The 18,440-nt window shown below is 47.1% G+C and overlaps 2 protein-coding genes across 4 annotated transcripts in view; one reads left to right on the forward strand and one right to left on the reverse strand.

Annotated features, from left to right (window-relative positions):
• Positions 1–389: 389 nt before the first annotated feature.
• nln (neurolysin (metallopeptidase M3 family)) lies at positions 390–8,509 on the reverse strand. Of its 2 annotated transcripts, XM_058412302.1 has the most exons (14): positions 8,367–8,450; positions 8,102–8,249; positions 7,029–7,285; positions 6,767–6,915; positions 6,569–6,673; positions 6,337–6,439; positions 5,869–6,029; positions 5,568–5,703; positions 4,894–5,260; positions 4,067–4,268; positions 3,795–3,981; positions 3,541–3,669; positions 3,087–3,223; positions 390–826 (listed from the first exon to the last, which is right to left on the reverse strand). In XM_058412302.1, exons 3-14 carry the CDS (start codon positions 7,255–7,257, stop codon positions 677–679), a joined length of 2,055 nt encoding a protein of 684 aa, XP_058268285.1. In that variant the 5' UTR covers positions 7,258–7,285; positions 8,102–8,249; positions 8,367–8,450; the 3' UTR covers positions 390–676. The 2 variants fall into 2 exon arrangements, with proteins under 2 accessions (XP_058268285.1, XP_058268284.1); XM_058412301.1 differs by lacking the exon at positions 8,102–8,249 and having other exon boundaries at positions 8,367–8,509.
• Positions 8,510–9,310: 801 nt separating this feature from the next.
• The window catches only part of sgtb (small glutamine rich tetratricopeptide repeat co-chaperone beta), a 37,656-nt gene continuing 28,526 nt past the window's right edge, over positions 9,311–18,440 (forward strand). Inside the window, exons 1-2 of one of the 2 annotated variants that reach the window (XM_058412304.1) lie at positions 9,311–9,427; positions 10,718–10,833. In XM_058412304.1, the coding sequence (XP_058268287.1) occupies positions 10,734–10,833 (100 nt within the window). In that variant the 5' untranslated portion in view covers positions 9,311–9,427; positions 10,718–10,733. Of the gene's footprint in view, positions 9,428–10,647; positions 10,834–18,440 lie in introns of both variants that reach the window. The other variant, XM_058412303.1, reaches the window with a different exon arrangement.

An 18,440-nucleotide genomic window follows, 5' to 3' on the forward strand; every position in this document is an offset into this window, starting at 1 on the left:
TTTTTACTGCGGTTTGGTCAGACTGTGTGACTCTGTGGTCTTTAGTATCTTCCTCCTCCTCAGTTTTCTACTGTTCTGAAGCTCTGTGTCATTCTCAGATCTCAGAAGTGGACAGATATTTCTTTGTGTACTTGTGGATATTTAGAGCCAATAAAACAAATACATTAGTTTGAATAAGGAAAAATAATATTATTTCAAAATATTTCAATGAAAATAAAGAGAAGAAACTTAATTATGTAAAATTTAGATTATTGTGTGTAAAGTTTATTTAATAAAATCAAGGTTGATTATTTCCAGAAAGAGTGCCAATAATTCTGGACTGGACCTTTTAATCAATCACAGAGATTTTCTGACGCATGAATATCCCAGGCCTTGCTGCCTCTTAAAAATAACACAATAAATAAGACGTATATGGAAGATTTTGTACGTAAGGCTTTATTTCATTTTGAATAACTGATCTAACTCTGGATCTTTTTTTCTCGAGGTGTTTTGACTGGACACTGAACTTCACCTGAATAAAAGTCCAATTTAATTCCATTTCAAAAATAAAGCAACACGATGTGATGTGAAAATGATTTAATATTAAACTCTGTGCTGCTTGGTTTCCTTCACAAGAACTCAATTCGGAAGATTATAACAATAACAGTGTGATAAAATTATGATAAAGTAATAAATATCAGGTGTAAATATTACACGGAGTTGCGAGTCCTTTACACTGAAAAAATGCGTCCTGACACGGATCACGACCCAGAAACCTTCTCAGGATCTCCGTCCCATCCACAGAGCCGCCGGCCTCCAGAACCGTTCTCCTGTACTCCTTACCTACCTGCACACACACACACAATGGGTGAAAAAACTTACAGAATTATTAACACCGGTGAAGTGAATAAGACTGATGATCTCCTCATCATGGCATGTCCTCAAAGTTGATGTTAGAAGCAGGAAAAATGGACAAGCGTAAGGATTTGAGAGAGTTTGACCAAAAGGGACAAATTGTGATGGCTAGACCACTGGATCAGAGCATCTCCAAAACTGCAGCTCTTGTGGGGTGTTCCCGGTCTGCAGTGGTCAGTATCTATCAAAAGTGGTCCAAGGAAGGAACAGTGGTGAACCGGAGACAGGGTCATGGATGGTCAAGGCTCATTGATGGACGTGGGGAGAGAAGGCTGACCCGTGTGATCCGATCCAACAGACAAGCTACTGTTGCTCAAACTGCTGAAGAAGTTAATGCTGGTTCTGATAGAAAGGGGTCAGAATACACAGTGCAGGATGGTTTGTTGTGTATGGGGACACATATCCATAGACTAAAAGCGCCAAAAGCACCAACAATGGGCACGTGAGCATCAGAACTGGACCACAGAGCAATGGAAGAAGGTGGCCTGGTCTGATGAATCACGTTTTCTTTTACATCACGTGGATGGCCGGGTGCGTGTGCGTCTCTTACCTGGGGAACACATGGCACCAGGATGCACCATGGGAAGAAGGTGAGCCGGTGGAGGCAGTGTCCTGCTCTGGTCAGCGTTCTGCTGGGAAACCTTGGGTCCTGCATCCATGTGGATGTTCCTTTGACACGTACCACCTACCTAAGCATTGTTACAGAACATCTACACCCTTTCATTGAAACGGTATTCCCTGATGGCTGTGGTCTCTTTCAGCAGGATAATGCACCGTGCCACAAAGCAGAAACGGTTCAGGAATGGTTTGATGACCACAACAACCAGTTTGAGGTGTTGACTTGGCCTCTAAATTCCCCAGATCTCAAACCAATCCAGTATCTGTGGGATGTTCTGGACAAACAAGTCTGATCCATGGAGGCTCCACCTCACAACTTACAGGACTTTAAGGATCTTGGTGCCAGATCCCACAGCACACCTTCAGGGATCTAGTGGAGTCCATGTCTTGACCGGTCAAGACTTATTTAGCAGCAACAGGGGGACCAACACAATATTAGGCAGGTGGTCATAATGTTATGGCTGATCAGTGTATATATTTGTGTGTGTGTAGTGCAGTGTATCTGTAGTGTGTGTGTACTGTATGTGCTGTGTGTGTGTACTGTAGTGTGTGTGTGTAGTGTATGTGTGTGTACTGTATGTGTAGTGTGTGTGTGTATGTGTAGTGTGTGTGTGTGTGTACTGTAAGTACTGTGTGTGTGTACTGTATGTGTTGTGTGTGTGTGTGTGTGTAGTGTGTGTGTGTTGCGTGTGTAGTGTATGTGTGTGTCTGTAGTGTGTGTGTAGTGTATGTGTAGTGTGTGTGTAGTGTATGTGTAATGTATGTGTAGTGTGTGTGTGTGTACTGTATGTGTAGTGTGTGTGTGTGTAGTGTGTGTGTGTGTGTGTGTGTGTGTGTAGTGTGTGTGTGGTGTGTGTGTAGTGTGTGTGTAGTGTGTGTGTGTATGGTGTGTGTGTGTGTGTGTAGTGTGTGTGTGGTGTGTGTGTGGTGTGTGTGTGTATGGTGGGTGTGTGTGTAGTGTGTGTGTGGTATGTGTGTGTGTGGTGTGTGTGTGTGTAGTGTGTGTGTGTGTGTGTACTGTATGTGTAGTGTGTGTGTGTAGTGTGTGTGTGGTATGTGTGTAGTGTGTGTGTGGTGTGTGTGTGTAGTGTGTGTGTGTAGTGTGTGTGTAGTGTGTGTGTGTGTGTGGTATGTGTGTGTATGGTGTGTGTGTGTGTAGTGTGTGTGTGGTGTGTGTGTAGTGTGTGTGTAGTGTGTGTGTGTAGTGTGTGTGTGTGTAGTGTGTGTGTGGTATGTGTGTGTGTGGTGTGTGTGTGTATGGTGTGTGTGTAGTGTGTGTGTGTGGTATGTGTGTGTATGGTGTGTGTGTGTAGTGTGTGTGTGTGTAGTGTGTGTGTGTGTGTAGTGTGTGTGTGTGTGTACTGTATGTGTAGTGTGTGTGTGTGTGTGTGTGTGTGTAGTATGTGTGTGTATGGGGTGTGTGTAGTGTGTGTGTGTGGTATGTGTGTGTATGGTGTGTGTGTAGTGTGTGTGTGGTGTGTGTGTGTAGTGTGTGTGTGTAATGTGTGTGTGTGTGTGTGTGTAGTGTGTGTGTGTAGTGTGTGTGTAGTGTGTGTGTGTGTGTGTGAACTCACCTTGGGGTTGATGATTCCTTGGTGTCTGAAGCGGTTGAAGAAGATGTCCATGGAGTAAACTTCACTCCACAGGTAGCTGTAATACTGACCATCATAACCTCCAGCCAGGTGACTGAAACTGGCCATCATGTTCGTCCCTGCAGACACAACACACAAATGCAGGTGAGACACACGTCTCCTACACACAACACACACTTTTAGAATAAAAACTCAGACATGGAGAAACATTCAGATGAGATTTCTAAAGATTTCTAATATACATGATCAGATTTAGAGAGATTTCTGATGATCAGATAGAAGCAGTTAGTTTAGTTGTTACTTGACTATAAATCATTCCAGGTGGTTTGTGTGACACTGACCCCTTGTGGACATGCTGGTGTGATACGAGAGTATGTATATGTTCACAGGTTCTAACATAGGTTCTCTAGCTGTATTGTTGGTTGTGAGTGGTTACCTGGTGTAGCCGGGACTCCCAGGATTTCCTCACAGTGTTTGGAGAACTCAGTCGCTGTGTCAGCAGAAGACTTGGTGTGTAGCGCCTGGTCCACTTTACTGAGCATGATCTGTCTGAGGTTCATCAGACCTGGACACACACACACACACACACACACAAGTGTGGAGGAAAACTTACCCTTGATTAATATTTGTGCAAGAGATTTGAGTAAGCTGATGTGGTGTTCTGTGTGTGTGTGTGCGCTGATCTCAGACCAGTGTTAGCCACTCTGGAGGCAATGAGTGTATCCAGCAGGCTGTCAGGGATGGAGCTGCCGTCGATGTAGTGGCGAGACATCCTCTGGAGCGGCTCCTTCTCCCACACCCAGTTCTCCAGCATCTGAGAGGGAACCTCCACGAAGTCCCTCTCCACCAGCGTGCCGCTGAACTCCACATAGCGAGTCTGTACACACACAACATCAGAACATCAGACCACACTGCGATCTCCTGAAACTCTGAAGGTAATTCATTATCATAACGAGACGCACCCTTGAGCACAGCTCATGCATCACATGACCGAACTCATGGAAGAAGGTCTCCACTTCATGGTGCTGCAGCAGAGACGGCCAGTTACATGAGGCTTTGGTGAAGTTGGCCACCATGGCTGCCACTGGGATTGTACGCTTCCCATCAGGACAGAGACACCCGGGCTGCAGACCGAAACACGCCGCATGGCCATACTTCCCCTCTCTGAGAAACAACATAAAAACCACATTAATCAAATTAGTCATCATTTTAGAAATTTATCAGTGGCTCTTCACACCAGAGCTGCTGAGTTCTGGACTCTGATTGGTGGATCAGGTGGTGATGAATTCACTTTAACAGCAGCTCTGACTGACAGCTTTATATTAATGCCTCACTCTGATACCTTATGGTTTCCATAGCAACAGCTCCTTCACAGGGTGTGTGTGTGGAGTGCGTGTGTGTGTAGATGTGTAGAGTGTGTGTGTGTGTGTGTGTAGAGTGGGCGTGTTGGTGGCATTTACTGTAACAAGAATAAACATATTTATGGAAGGAGTCTCCAGTGTCAGAGCTGTGCATCAGTCAGAGGTGAAGCTCATCTTCAGGATAGAAGAGTTTACAGTCTCAGTAACATGAACAGTTGTAATTGATTTCTCTTATTAACTGTAAGGGGGAGAATAAACAGAGGCTGATGAGGGAAACACTGTTTATAGCTGGACACCAGGAAGTAACTCACTTTACAAACCTTGCTATAAAATGACAATAAGAGTGTGTGGTTCTTTTTTTTCCTTTCAATTGTTCCCTCACCACATTCTGGGTGTTGCTCAGTATCTCAGGGATTTAAGGCTCGTACCTGGGATGTAGGTCCAGATAAAAGCGTCCTATCTCCTCGCCCGTGGTGGAGTCGAGCACAGTGTACAGCTTCACACTATCATGCCACACGTGAGGGTTTTGGACTTGGTGGAAGCGGAGCCCCAGGAGATCCTGGTAGATCCCCAGCAGACCCTCAGTCACCACCTCCAGTGGGAAATACTCGATCAGCTTGTCCTTGTCCACCGCAAACTTCACTTGCTCCACCTGAGTCATGTAGTAAGGCAGATCCCACGCATGCAGCTGTCCATCAAAGTCCAGGCCCCGCCTCTGGCACTCGGCCTGTTTGAGGGAGAGGAGGTACTGACGCTCCTTTTGACCCATTGGCTTTAACTTCTCATACAGCTCGTCTGGAAGATGTGAAGAGATGGAGTGTTCAGTGTCTACTTTCATTCCCACATGTCAGGAAAAGATTTCTCTAGTGGCCTTTAGATCAGATTTTAGGCACAGTACTAGTTAGAGCTTTGCTGAGTGTGATAATGAAAGAACATGGTGCGATGTTGTGATGTAAAGTGAGGGTGTGTAAACTTTTGCACCCTCATCTGTGTGTACAGAGAGCTCAGTGGCAATCTGATCATTCATCAAGCAGCTAGTGATGATGTCCTCCTTCATCTCTGAATGAATCACGCTCACCAACATGTGTGTTTAATCACTCACCGAGGAAGTGCGACACGGTGTTGGAGTTCCTGGCCATGTTCATCTCCAGCACATAGTTAGCATGACTACTGAAACCCAGCAGCTTAGCCACCTTCGCACGCAACTCAATCAGCTGTTCGAGGATTTCTGTATTCACCTGCAAAAAAACAAAACACTAAGAGCTCATTTTACAACCTTCTGCTGTTTAATGAGGACAGTGTTTACATTTAACCGAGGTTATTGTAGACATTATCCAGCAGAGACATGCAGTAATCCAGCAGAGACTGTGTGTTGAACACACTGCTATAACTCCGCCTCTCACCTCTTTACACCTGCTGTGAAACGCTGCCTCCATCTTCCTCCTGGTCTCTGGAACGTGACATCTCTTCATCAGAGGGAAATAGTGCGGGTACGCCAGTGTCACCCTGTACCGCCCGTCCTCCGTCCTCTCCACGTTGTTTAAATAACTCTCTGCTAGACCACCTACACGAGGAGACAGCAGGTTCGAGCACGGCTTCACCTTCACACCTTTACTCTATAGATCTTTTAAATGTTGGATCTTTTATATGAAACGACAGAAAGCAGGGACAAATTACAGATAAATTAAATTACACACTGACTACACACTGACTACACACTGACTACACACTGACTATACACTGCTCAGGTCTGGGATACTGATACAGATGTAAAAAGAACAGGACCTGTGTGTTCTACACACTCTGTTTGGAAAACATGGACGCATGTGGACGGTGATGTTACTGCTTCTGTCCTGTGTGGAGTTACTGACCCAGCTCCTCTGAGGAGAACATCAGCGCCGTGTTTTCTTCATTCACATTCCGGTTGAAATCTATTGAAAGTTCACTGATTCTTTTAGAAAGTTTTTTGATCTCCTGCATAATGAAAGATAAAAAACATTACACACACACAAAACACCCGTGTACTGCAACACACTCAGGGTCAGTGTGTGATTCTCACTGGACTAAAGTGTTGTACAGATAAACAGATGAATGTAATCTCACCTCCTGGACTTCAGCAGACAGATGCAGTCCGTTTCTCCTGCCCACTTTAATCAGACGCTCCATAAACCTCCTGGACTCTGGGAATAAATCATTACACCACCTTTCCTGACAACACACACACACACACACAAAGCTCTAGTCAGTTTCTTCTCTCAGTACTGAGTGGTGTGGAGCGAGTTGGAGGTCCAGCTGTCTCACCTGCAGTGATACGAGTCTGTGGAACACATCTGATCTCATACTCATCTCCACGTCGAACTCGGACAGGCGTTTGTCTGCCTCGGTGCTGGCAGAGCGCACGTCTTTACACGGGGAGACGTACTGAGGGAAGTCCAGCATGTGCCGAGACGCTGAGGGGAAATCACACGGTCACAAGGCAGTAATAAGGAAAAGACTGATCAGCAGTGTGTGTGTGTGTGTGTGTGTGTGTGTGTGTGTGTGTGTTTTCAGCTTACACACTCACCAGCGTAATCCAGCTTGGCCTCTGCTAGAACCTGCAGCGTGTTCTCATAACACACCTTGTCCACGTCCACCGCTGCCACCGAGTCGTACGCATGCGAGATCCGCTGGATCAGCTTCTCTGTCCGCTGCCGGATCTGCTCCGGGCTCAGGTCCCACCTCAGCTCTCTCCGGTTCTCACAGGACGTCCAGCAGCTTTTAGCTGAAATGTCCAGAGCGTTTAGGAGAGTCATTCTGAGCCTCGAGCGGAACCCAAACACCCTGAAAAACACAGAAAGGTCACTTTAAGGTTAATTCATTACTGCTTCACAAACAGAATGACAAAAGCCTTTCAGAGCATTTACTACCTAAATGGAACTGTCCCTAATAATCAGACACTCAGCTGTAGGGTTCTACACAGAACCCACTGGAAGAGCTAAAGAAGCCACAACCGTTCGGTCAGTGTGAAGTCCCGAGCGCTCTCACGTCCTGACCGTTCGGTCAGTGTGGAGTCCCGAGCGCTCTCACGTCCTGACCGTTCGGTCAGTGTGGAGTCCCGAGCGCTCTCACGTCCTGACCGTTCGGTCAGTGTGGAGTCCCGAGCGCTCTCACGTCCTGACCGTTCGGTCAGTGTGGAGTCCCGAGCGCTCTCACGTCCTGACCGCAGATCAGATTCATTCGGTCAGTGTGATTTACAGGAACAATCATCACTGAGACTTATATACTCTTACATCAGGTGTGAGAGACCAGGGGAATAAAAAACATCAAAATAAGAAGAAAAAGATGGATAATCTTACGTTTATTTACGTTTTTTGTTTATAGTAAAAAACATATAAGTGTAAATTATAACAAAAAGAAGAAGAAATACAAATACAAGTAAATTCTTAAAATGTTATAGTTGTATGATTTATATTACTCTAGAAGTCTAACAATACTACTATTAATAATAATAATAATAATAATAATAATAATAATAATAATAACAATAATAATGGAGATTATTCATTATCAGAGTAACAGGAAATCCAGCTCAGTGTAATATTAAATCAATCCTCTAAATCCAGACTCATGAAGTTTTAACGTGGTTAAGAAGCAAACCTTGTCGATGGTAGACTCCAAACCTGCTGAAAGAGTCCAATAAAATGAAATAAACCCAGTATTTAGAGGTAATAAAGTGCAGGAGGTGTTACTGGTGTTACTGGTGTTGGAGTGAACCCGAGCTCCTCTTTAACACACTCAGGTATTTCTATAAACGACACAGAGGAAGATTTACACCCCGGGTAAATTTAGTGCCTGTTTCTGTCACTGTCAAGCGGACAGCTAACAAACAAACAGTCCGAACAGTACTGTGCTGGACCTGTACCTGTGTCCGGTCCCGGTTCTGTTCACAAGCGTCCTGAGGAAAATCATCTTTCAGCGTCAGCCTCGTGTTCAACAGTCCAGCCGAACCCGTCAGAATGGGTGCGTCTCAAATCAACACTACCTCCCTACAGAGTGCACTCGGCGTCCGGCCATTTCCCCGTGGAGCGCTGTCCTTCTTCTCTTTATTATCATGTCGTGTGTCCGGCAATATCACTCACTGTTCACCTCAGGATAACCACAACACCACACTCGGACGCTAAGAAACTGAAAAATACTGTAGCTAACGGAGTTTACTGTCCGTTTACCTTTTATACACACAACACTGTACACACGAACACAGTGACCATGAAAATGACACCATGAAAATGACCCTAACCCTTAACCCTAATCCTAATCCTAACCCTAGCATTAACCGCTAACTGCTTCACTATATCAAGAACATTTCTGCAATGCTGAAAATCACAAGAGAGGAATCTCTTGACACACACACACACGCGCGCCATTTAAACACATCAATAAATAATTCCATCACCAGCCTCTCTTTTTCTCTCTCCTAAAGTTAATACATTTAAATAAATTAAAAAATCCACTTAGAAGTGTAAACTCTGTCCTGAAATAACAGTTACAGCTTCTTAAAACCTCACTAGACACTGGAATGACACGTGACACAGAAACACGTTTCTCCTCACTTTTATTAATCACTTCACGTGGAGTGTGTGTGAAGGAGCTGTTGCTATGGAAACCATAAGGTAGAGCGAGTACATTAATATACAGTCAGAGCTGCTGCTAGAAAGAATTAATCAACACCTGATCCACCAATCAGAGTCCAGAACTCAGCAGCAGTGTAACTCTATTCATCTTAACGTAATTTAGCTTAAATATACAGAGATCACTTAGTGAGCTGGAGGGATCTGAATTTATGGAGTCGATTTGGGACGCGCCCATCAGAGCCTTCGTTGTGAACGAGAACGTAGTCGCGCATGCGCAGTGTGCAGACGATCTGTTTGCCGAGTGGCTGTGACGCGGTGGGGTTGATTGCGGGTCTGCTGGTGGATTGTGCAGGTAGGTGGGCGGGGAGGAAGCAGCACCAACACAACAACAACAACAACAACAACATCCAGCACTACACTCTTACTGAGCGTTTATTTTGTGCAGAATGTCAGCAGTAGTGATGCGGTGTGTTGTGTTTATTAGAAAAAGGGACTGTTTTTCAAAGGGAGTTTTTCATCTCTCTCTCTCTCTCTCTCTCTCTCTCTCTCTCTCTCTCGCACACACACACCCTCTAGCAGCTCCAGAAGCATCCTCTACTAATGTACTTGATGCATTATGGTGCACTTTGAGTTCATTTACGAGCTCCGGTGTTAATTATGCATGACGATCACTGCAGGAAAATCCCAATCTCAGAACCCTCGGTTACGTCACACCAGTGGGGTCACGTGCTTGGGCTTTAAATGTGTGACGCGTTTCTGTGAGGGAGGTGTAAATGTTGTTATTCTGTGTTGTATGTAATAAGAGTGTGTGTTTCTTCTACATATGATTAGTCAGGTGTTATGTAACGAGTATGTGTGTGTGTGTGTGTGTGTGTGTGTGTGTGTGTGTAAAATGCACTGTGACTGGGATGCAGGTGGAGTTATATATAGTGCACGTGCACACATCATGCATCAGTCTGTTCACACACGTCTATAACTACAGTATGTCTGTAAGCCTACATCATTAATAAGAGCTCTGAAATTAGACATGAGGATCAGAAGGCAACGTGTAGAACATTCAGAGTGTGGAGGAGTTGAGACACCAAGCTCGTTCAGTCAGACACAGAAAAATCACACCTGACACCAGGTGATACTCCGTGATGTAGTCCTGATAATGAACAGACCATGATGATCTGGAGTTACTGATGAGCGAAGGAGAGCAGACTGTAAAGTGTGAAATTATCAAGAGGAGGAGAGAGAGAGGGAGGGAGATGGAGGGGGAGTGACAGACACAGAGAAAAAGAGAGAGAGAGAGTGAGACATCGTCTACACTCGGTGTGTGTTCATGTCTGTCGTCTCTGTTAAACACTTCGTTTAAACACCAGAAATATTTTAACCCTCAAAACCCTAACCCAGATAAACAGAGAGAGATGTAATGTTCTGTGACTTTTCCTGACTGATTCATCTACAGGTTCTCATTTCAGTGTCAGTGTTAGAACATCATGTGAACATCATACATTCTGAGAAAAATATTACTGATAACTGACCGTCTGTAGCAGGTTCCAGTCTTCTCTGTTTCTGTTTCTTATGCAGTTACTGGAACAGAGTGGTGTTACTTCTGGACTGAACCAAGTGGTGTTTATTTCCCTCCTCTTTCCCTCAGAGATCTCTCTGTCAGCATGGCCGTGGAAAAGCGCTTGGCGTATTCCATCGTGCAGTTCCTCAGAGACCAGACCCATTCAGGGTCACTGAACTCTGACGAGCAGGAAAGCCTTGAAGGTAAGGGCCCTGAGAAGCAGCCTCGTGGTGTTTATGAACACTGAGATGCAGCCTCGTGGCGTTTATGAACACTGAGAAGCAGCCTCGTGGTGTTTATGAACACACTGAGAAGCAGCCTCGTGGCGTTTATGAACACTGAGAAGCAGCCTCGTGGTGTTTATGAACACGCTGAGAAGCAGCCTCGTGGTCTTTATGAACACTGAGAAGCAGCCTCGTGGTGTTTATGAACACTGAGAAGCAGCCTCGTGGTGTTTATGAACACTGAGAAGCAGCCTCGTGGTGTTTATGAACACTGAGAAACAGCCTCGTGGCGTTTATGAACACTCTGAGAAGCAGCCTCGTGGTGTTTATGAACACTGAGAAGCAGCCTCGTGGCGTTTATGAACACTGAGAAGCAGCCTCGTGGTGTTTATGAACACGCTGAGAAGCAGCCTCGTGGTCTTTATGAACACTGAGAAGCAGCCTCGTGGTGTTTATGAACACTGAGAAGCAGCCTCGTGGTGTTTATGAACACTGAGAAGCAGCCTCGTGGTGTTTATGAACACTGAGAAACAGCCTCGTGGCGTTTATGAACACTCTGAGAAGCAGCCTCGTGGTGTTTATGAACACTGAGAAGCAGCCTCGTGGCGTTTATGAACACGCTGAGAAGCAGCCTCGTGGTCTTTATGAACACTGAGAAGCAGCCTCGTGGTGTTTATGAACACTGAGAAGCAGCCTCGTGGTGTTTATGAACACTGAGAAACAGCCTCGTGGCGTTTATGAACACTCTGAGAAGCAGCCTCGTGGTGTTCATGAACACTGAAAAGCAGCCTCGTGGTGTTTATGAACACTGAGAAGCAGCCTCGTGGTGTTTATGAACACGCTGAGAAGCAGCCTCGTGGTCTTTATGAACACTGAGAAGCAGCCTCGTGGCGTTTATGAACACTGAGAAGCAGCCTCGTGGTGTTTATGAACACGCTGAGAAGCAGCCTCGTGGTCTTTATGAACACTGAGAAGCAGCCTCGTGGTGTTTATGAACACTGAGAAGCAGCCTCGTGGTGTTCATGAACACTGAAAAGCAGCCTCGTGGTGTTTATGAACACTGAGAAGCAGCCTCGTGGTGTTTATGAACACTCTGAGAAGCAGCCTCGTGGTGTTCATGAACACTGAAAAGCAGCCTCGTGGCATTTATGAACACTGAGAAGCAGCCTCGTGGCGTTTATGAACACTGAGAAGCAGCCTCGTGGTGTTTATGAACACTCTGAGAAGCAGCCTCGTGGCATTTATGAACACTCTCAGAAGCAGCCTCGTGGCGTTTATAAACACTCTGAGAAGCAGCCTCGTGGCGTTCATGAACACTCTGAGAAGCAGCCTCGTGGCGTTTATGAACACTCTGAGAAGCAGCCTCGTGGCGTTTATGAACACTGAGAAGCAGCCTCGTGGTGTTTATGAACACTCTGAGAAGCAGCCTCGTGGTGTTTATGAACACTCTGAGAAGCAGCCTCGTGGTGTTTATGAACACGCTGAGAAGCAGCCTCGTGGTGTTTATGAACACTGAGAAGCAGCCTCGTGGTGTTTATGAACACTCTGAAAAGCAGCCTCGTGGTGTTTATGAACACACTGAGAAGCAGCCTCGTGGTGTTTATGAACACTCTGAGAAGCAGCCTCGTGGCGTTTATGAACCTTATGGGCACCAGCCTCGTGGAGTTTATGAACACTCTGAGAAGCAGCCTCGTGGTGTTTATGAACACTCTGAGAAGCAGCCTCGTGGCGTTTATGAACACTGAGAAGCAGCCTCGTGGCGTTTATGAACACTCTGAGAAGCAGCCTCGTGGTGTTTATGAACACTGAGAAGCAACCTCGTGGTGTTTATGAACACTGAGAAGCAGCCTCGTGGCGTTTATGAACACTCTGAGAAGCAGCCTCGTGGCGTTTATGAACACTGAGAAGCAGCCTCGTGGCGTTTATGAACACTCTGAGAAGCAGCCTCGTGGCGTTTATGAACACTGAGAAGCAGCCTCGTGGTGTTTATGAACACTGAGAAGCAGCCTCGTGGTGTTTATGAACACTCTGAGAAGCAGCCTCGTGGAGTTTATGAACACTCTGAGAAGCAGCCTCGTGGTGTTTATGAACACTCTGAGAAGCAGCCTCGTGGCGTTTATGAACACTGAGAAGCAGCCTCGTGGTGTTTATGAACACTGAGAAGCAGCCTCGTGGTGTTTATGAACACTGAGAAGCAGCCTCGTGGTGTTTATGAACACTGAGAAGCAGCCTCGTGGTGTTTATGAACACTCTGAGAAGCAGCCTCGTGGAGTTTATGAACACTCTGAGAAGCAGCCTCGTGGTGTTTATGAACACTGAGAAGCAGCCTCGTGGCGTTCATGAACACTGAGAAGCAGCCTCGTGGCGTTTATGAACACTGAGAAGCAGCCTCGTGGTGTTTATGAACACTGAGAAGCAGCCTCGTGGCGTTTATGAACACTGAGAAGCAGCCTCGTGGCGTTTATGAACACGCTGAGAAGCAGCCTCGTGGCGTTTATGAACACGCTGAGAAGCAGCCTCGTGGCGTTTATGAACACTGAGAAGCAGCCTCGTGGTGTTTATGAACACTGAGAAGCAGCCTCGTGGCGTTTATGAACACTCTGAGAAGCAGCCTCGTGGTGTTTATGAACACTGAGAAGCAGCCTCGTGGCGTTTATGAACACGCTGAGAAGCAGCCTCGTGGTGTTTATGAACACGCTGAGAAGCAGCCTCGTGGTGTTTATGAACACTCTGAGAAGCAGCCTCGTGGCGTTTATGAACACTGAGAAGCAGCCTCGTGGCGTTTATGAACACTCTGAGAAGCAGCCTCGTGGCGTTTATGAACACTCTGAGAAGCAGCCTCGTGGTGTTTATGAACACTCTGAGAAGCAGCCTCGTGGTGTTTATGAACACTCTGAGAAGCAGCCTCGTGGTGTTTATGAACACACTGAGAAGCAGCCTTGTGGCGTTTATGAACACTCTGAGAAGCAGCCTCGTGGCGTTTATGAACACTCTGAGAAGCAGCCTCGTGGTGTTTACGAACCTTATGGGCACCAGCCTCGTGGTGTTTATGAACACACTGAGAAGCAGCCTCGTGGTGTTTACGAACCTTATGGGCACCAGCCTTGTGGCGTTTATGAACACTCTGAGAAGCAGCCTCGTGGTGTTTATGAACACTGAGAAGCAGCCTCGTGGTGTTTATGAACACTGAGAAGCAGCCTCGTGGTGTTTATGAACACTGAGAAGCAGCCTCGTGGTGTTTATGAACACTCTGAGAAGCAGCCTCGTGGTGTTTATGAACACTGAGAAGCAGCCTCGTGGTGTTTATGAACACTCTGAGAAGCAGCCTCGTGGTGTTTATGAACACTCTGAGAAGCAGCCTCGTGGTGTTTATGAACACTCTGATAAGCAGCCTCGTGGCGTTTATGAACACTGAGAAGCAGCCTCGTGGTGTTTATGAACACTCTCAGAAGCAGCCTCGTGGCGTTTATGAACACTCTGAGAAGCAGCCTCGTGGCGTTTATGAACACTCTGAGAAGCAGCCTCGTGGTGTTTATGAACACTCTGAGAAGCAGCCTCGTGGTGTTTATGAACACTGAGAAGCAGCCTCGTGGTGTTTATGAACACTCTGAGAAGCAGCCTCGTGGTGTTTATGAACACTCTGAGAAGCAGCCTCGTGGCGTTTATGAACACTCTGAGAAGCAGCCTCGTGGCGTTTATGAACACTCTGAGAAGCAGCCTCGTGGCGTTTATGAACACTGAGAAGCAGCCTCGTGGTGTTTATGAACACTGAGAAGCAGCCTCGTGGTGTTTATGAACACTGAGAAGCAGCCTCGTGGTGTTTATGAACACTCTGAGAAGCAGCCTCGTGGAGTTTATGAACACTCTGAGAAGCAGCCTCGTGGTGTTTATGAACACTGAGAAGCAGCCTCGTGGCGTTCATGAACACTGAGAAGCAGCCTCGTGGCGTTTATGAACACTGAGAAGCAGCCTCGTGGTGTTTATGAACACTGAGAAGCAGCCTCGTGGTGTTTATGAACACTGAGAAGCAGCCTCGTGGTGTTTATGAACACGCTGAGAAGCAGCCTCGTGGCGTTTATGAACACGCTGAGAAGCAGCCTCGTGGCGTTTATGAACACGCTGAGAAGCAGCCTCGTGGTGTTTATGAACACTGAGAAGCAGCCTCGTGGTGTTTATGAACACTGAGAAGCAGCCTCGTGATGTTTATGAACACGCTGAGAAGCAGCCTCGTGGTGTTTATGAACACGCTGAGAAGCAGCCTCGTGGTGTTTATGAACACGCTGAGAAGCAGCCTCGTGGTGTTTATGAACACGCTGAGAAGCAGCCTCGTGGTGTTTATGAACACTGAGAAGCAGCCTCGTGGCGTTTATGAACACACTGAGAAGCAGCCTCGTGGTGTTTATGAACACTCTGAGAAGCAGCCTCGTGGCGTTTATGAACACTCTGAGAAGCAGCCTCGTGGCGTTTCTGAACACTCTGAGAAGCAGCCTCGTGGTGTTTATGAACACACTGAGAAGCAGCCTTGTGGCGTTTATGAACACTCTGAGAAGCAGCCTCGTGGCGTTTATGAACACTCTGAGAAGCAGCCTCGTGGTGTTTATGAACACACTGAGAAGCAGCCTCGTGGTGTTTACGAACCTTATGGGCACCAGCCTTGTGGCGTTTATGAACACTCTGAGAAGCAGCCTCGTGGTGTTTACGAACCTTATGGGCACCAGCCTTGTGGCGTTTATGAACACTCTGAGAAGCAGCCTCGTGGTGTTTATGAACACTGAGAAGCAGCCTCGTGGTGTTTATGAACACTGAGAAGCAGCCTCGTGGTGTTTATGAACACTGAGAAGCAGCCTCGTGGTGTTTATGAACACTCTGAGAAGCAGCCTCGTGGTGTTTATGAACACTGAGAAGCAGCCTCGTGGTGTTTATGAACACTCTGAGAAGCAGCCTCGTGGTGTTTATGAACACTCTGAGAAGCAGCCTCGTGGTGTTTATGAACACTCTGATAAGCAGCCTCGTGGCGTTTATGAACACTGAGAAGCAGCCTCGTGGTGTTTATGAACACTCTCAGAAGCAGCCTCGTGGCGTTTATGAACACTCTGAGAAGCAGCCTCGTGGCGTTTATGAACACTCTGAGAAGCAGCCTCGTGGTGTTTATGAACACTCTGAGAAGCAGCCTCGTGGTGTTTATGAACACTGAGAAGCAGCCTCGTGGTGTTTATGAACACTGAGAAGCAGCCTCGTGGTGTTTATGAACACTCTGAGAAGCAGCCTCGTGGTGTTTATGAACACTCTGAGAAGCAGCCTCGTGGCGTTTATGAACACTCTGAGAAGCAGCCTCGTGGTGTTTATGAACACTCTGAGAAGCAGCCTCTTGGTGTTTATGAACACTGAGAAGCAGCCTCGTGGTGTTTATGAACACTCTGAGAAGCAGCCTCGTGGCGTTTATGAACACTCTGAGAAGCAGCCTCGTGGCGTTTATGAACACTGAGAAGCAGCCTCGTGGCGTTTATGAACACTGAGAAGCAGCCTCGTGGCGTTTATGAACACTGAGAAGCAGCCTCGTGGCGTTTATGAACACTGAGAAGCAGCCTCGTGGCGTTTATGAACACTGAGAAGCAGCCTCGTGGCGTTTATGAACACTCTGAGAAGCAGCCTCGTGGTGTTTATGAACACTGAGAAGCAGCCTCGTGGCGTTTATGAACACTCTGAGAAGCAGCCTCGTGGCGTTTATGAACACTGAGAAGCAGCCTCGTGGCGTTTATGAACACTGAGAAGCAGCCTCGTGGCGTTTATGAACACTCTGAGAAGCAGCCTCGTGGCGTTTATGAACACTGAGAAGCAGCCTCGTGGCGTTTATGAACACTCTGAGAAGCAGCCTCGTGGCGTTTATGAACACTGAGAAGCAGCCTCGTGGCGTTTATGAACACTGAGAAGCAGCCTCGTGGCGTTTATGAACACTGAGAAGCAGCCTCGTGGCGTTTATGAACACTGAGAAGCAGCCTCGTGGCGTTTATGAACACTGAGAAGCAGCCTCGTGGCGTTTATGAACACGCTGAGAAGCAGCCTCGTGGCGTTTATGAACACGCTGAGAAGCAGCCTCGTGGCGTTTATGAACACGCTGAGAAGCAGCCTCGTGGCGTTTATGAACACGCTGAGAAGCAGCCTCGTGGCGTTTATGAACACTGAGAAGCAGCCTCGTGGTGTTTATGAACACTGAGAAGCAGCCTCGTGGCGTTTATGAACACGCTGAGAAGCAGCCTCGTGGCGTTTATGAACACGCTGAGAAGCAGCCTCGTGGCGTTTATGAACACTGAGAAGCAGCCTCGTGGTGTTTATGAACACTGAGAAGCAGCCTCGTGGCGTTTATGAACACTCTGAGAAGCAGCCTCGTGGTGTTTATGAACACTCTGAGAAGCAGCCTCGTGGTGTTTATGAACACTCTGAGAAGCAGCCTCGTGGCGTTTATGAACACTGAGAAGCAGCCTCGTGGTGTTTATGAACACTGAGAAGCAGCCTCGTGGCGTTTATGAACACTCTGAGAAGCAGCCTCGTGGCGTTTATGAACACTCTGAGAAGCAGCCTCGTGGCGTTTATGAACACTGAGAAGCAGCCTCGTGGTGTTTATGAACACTGAGAAGCAGCCTCGTGGTGTTTATGAACACTGAGAAGCAGCCTCGTGGTGTTTATGAACACTCTGAGAAGCAGCCTCGTGGTGTTTATGAACACTCTGAGAAGCAGCCTCGTGGTGTTTATGAACACTCTGAGAAGCAGCCTCGTGGCGTTTATGAACACTGAGAAGCAGCCTCGTGGCGTTTATGAACACGCTGAGAAGCAGCCTCGTGGCGTTTATGAACACTGAGAAGCAGCCTCGTGGCGTTTATGAACACGCTGAGAAGCAGCCTCGTGGCGTTTATGAACACTCTGAGAAGCAGCCTCGTGGTGTTTATGAACACGCTGAGAAGCAGCCTTGTGGTGTTTATGAACACTGAGAAACAGCCTCGTGGTGTTTATGAACACTGAGAAACAGCCTCGTGGCGTTTATGAACACTCTGAGAAGCAGCCTCGTGGTGTTTATGAACACTGAGAAGCAGCCTCGTGGTGTTTATGAACACGCTGAGAAGCAGCCTCGTGGTGTTTATGAACACTGAGAAACAGCCTCGTGGCGTTTATGAACACTCTGAGAAGCAGCCTCGTGGTGTTTATGAACACTGAGAAGCAGCCTCGTGGCGTTTATGAACACTGAGAAGCAGCCTCGTGGCGTTTATGAACACTGAGAAGCAGCCTCGTGGCGTTTATGAACACGCTGAGAAGCAGCCTCGTGGCGTTTATGAACACTGAGAAGCAGCCTCGTGGTGTTTATGAACACTCTGAGAAGCAGCCTCGTGGCGTTTATGAACACTCTGAGAAGCAGCCTCGTGGTGTTTATGAACACTGAGAAGCAGCCTCGTGGTGTTTATGAACACGCTGAGAAGCAGCCTCGTGGTGTTTATGAACACTGAGAAACAGCCTCGTGGTGTTTATGAACACTGAGAAACAGCCTCGTGGCGTTTATGAACACTCTGAGAAGCAGCCTCGTGGTGTTTATGAAC

The sequence above is a fragment of the Hemibagrus wyckioides genome, linkage group LG16 (assembly GCF_019097595.1).
Source record: "Hemibagrus wyckioides isolate EC202008001 linkage group LG16, SWU_Hwy_1.0, whole genome shotgun sequence".
NCBI lineage: Eukaryota > Metazoa > Chordata > Actinopteri > Siluriformes > Bagridae > Hemibagrus > Hemibagrus wyckioides.

Coding starts and splice junctions, on each gene's coding strand:
- nln (XM_058412301.1), bottom strand. CDS start 8,413: ATGATTTTCCTCAGGACGCTTGTGAACAGAACCGGGACCGGACACAG. Junction 7,286..8,366: donor AGAACCGGGACCGGACACAG/GTACAGGTCCAG, acceptor TGTGTTTTTCAG/GGTGTTTGGGTTCCGCTCGA. Junction 827..3,086: donor AAGGAATCATCAACCCCAAG/GTGAGTTCACAC, acceptor GTGTGTGTGCAG/GTAGGTAAGGAGTACAGGAG.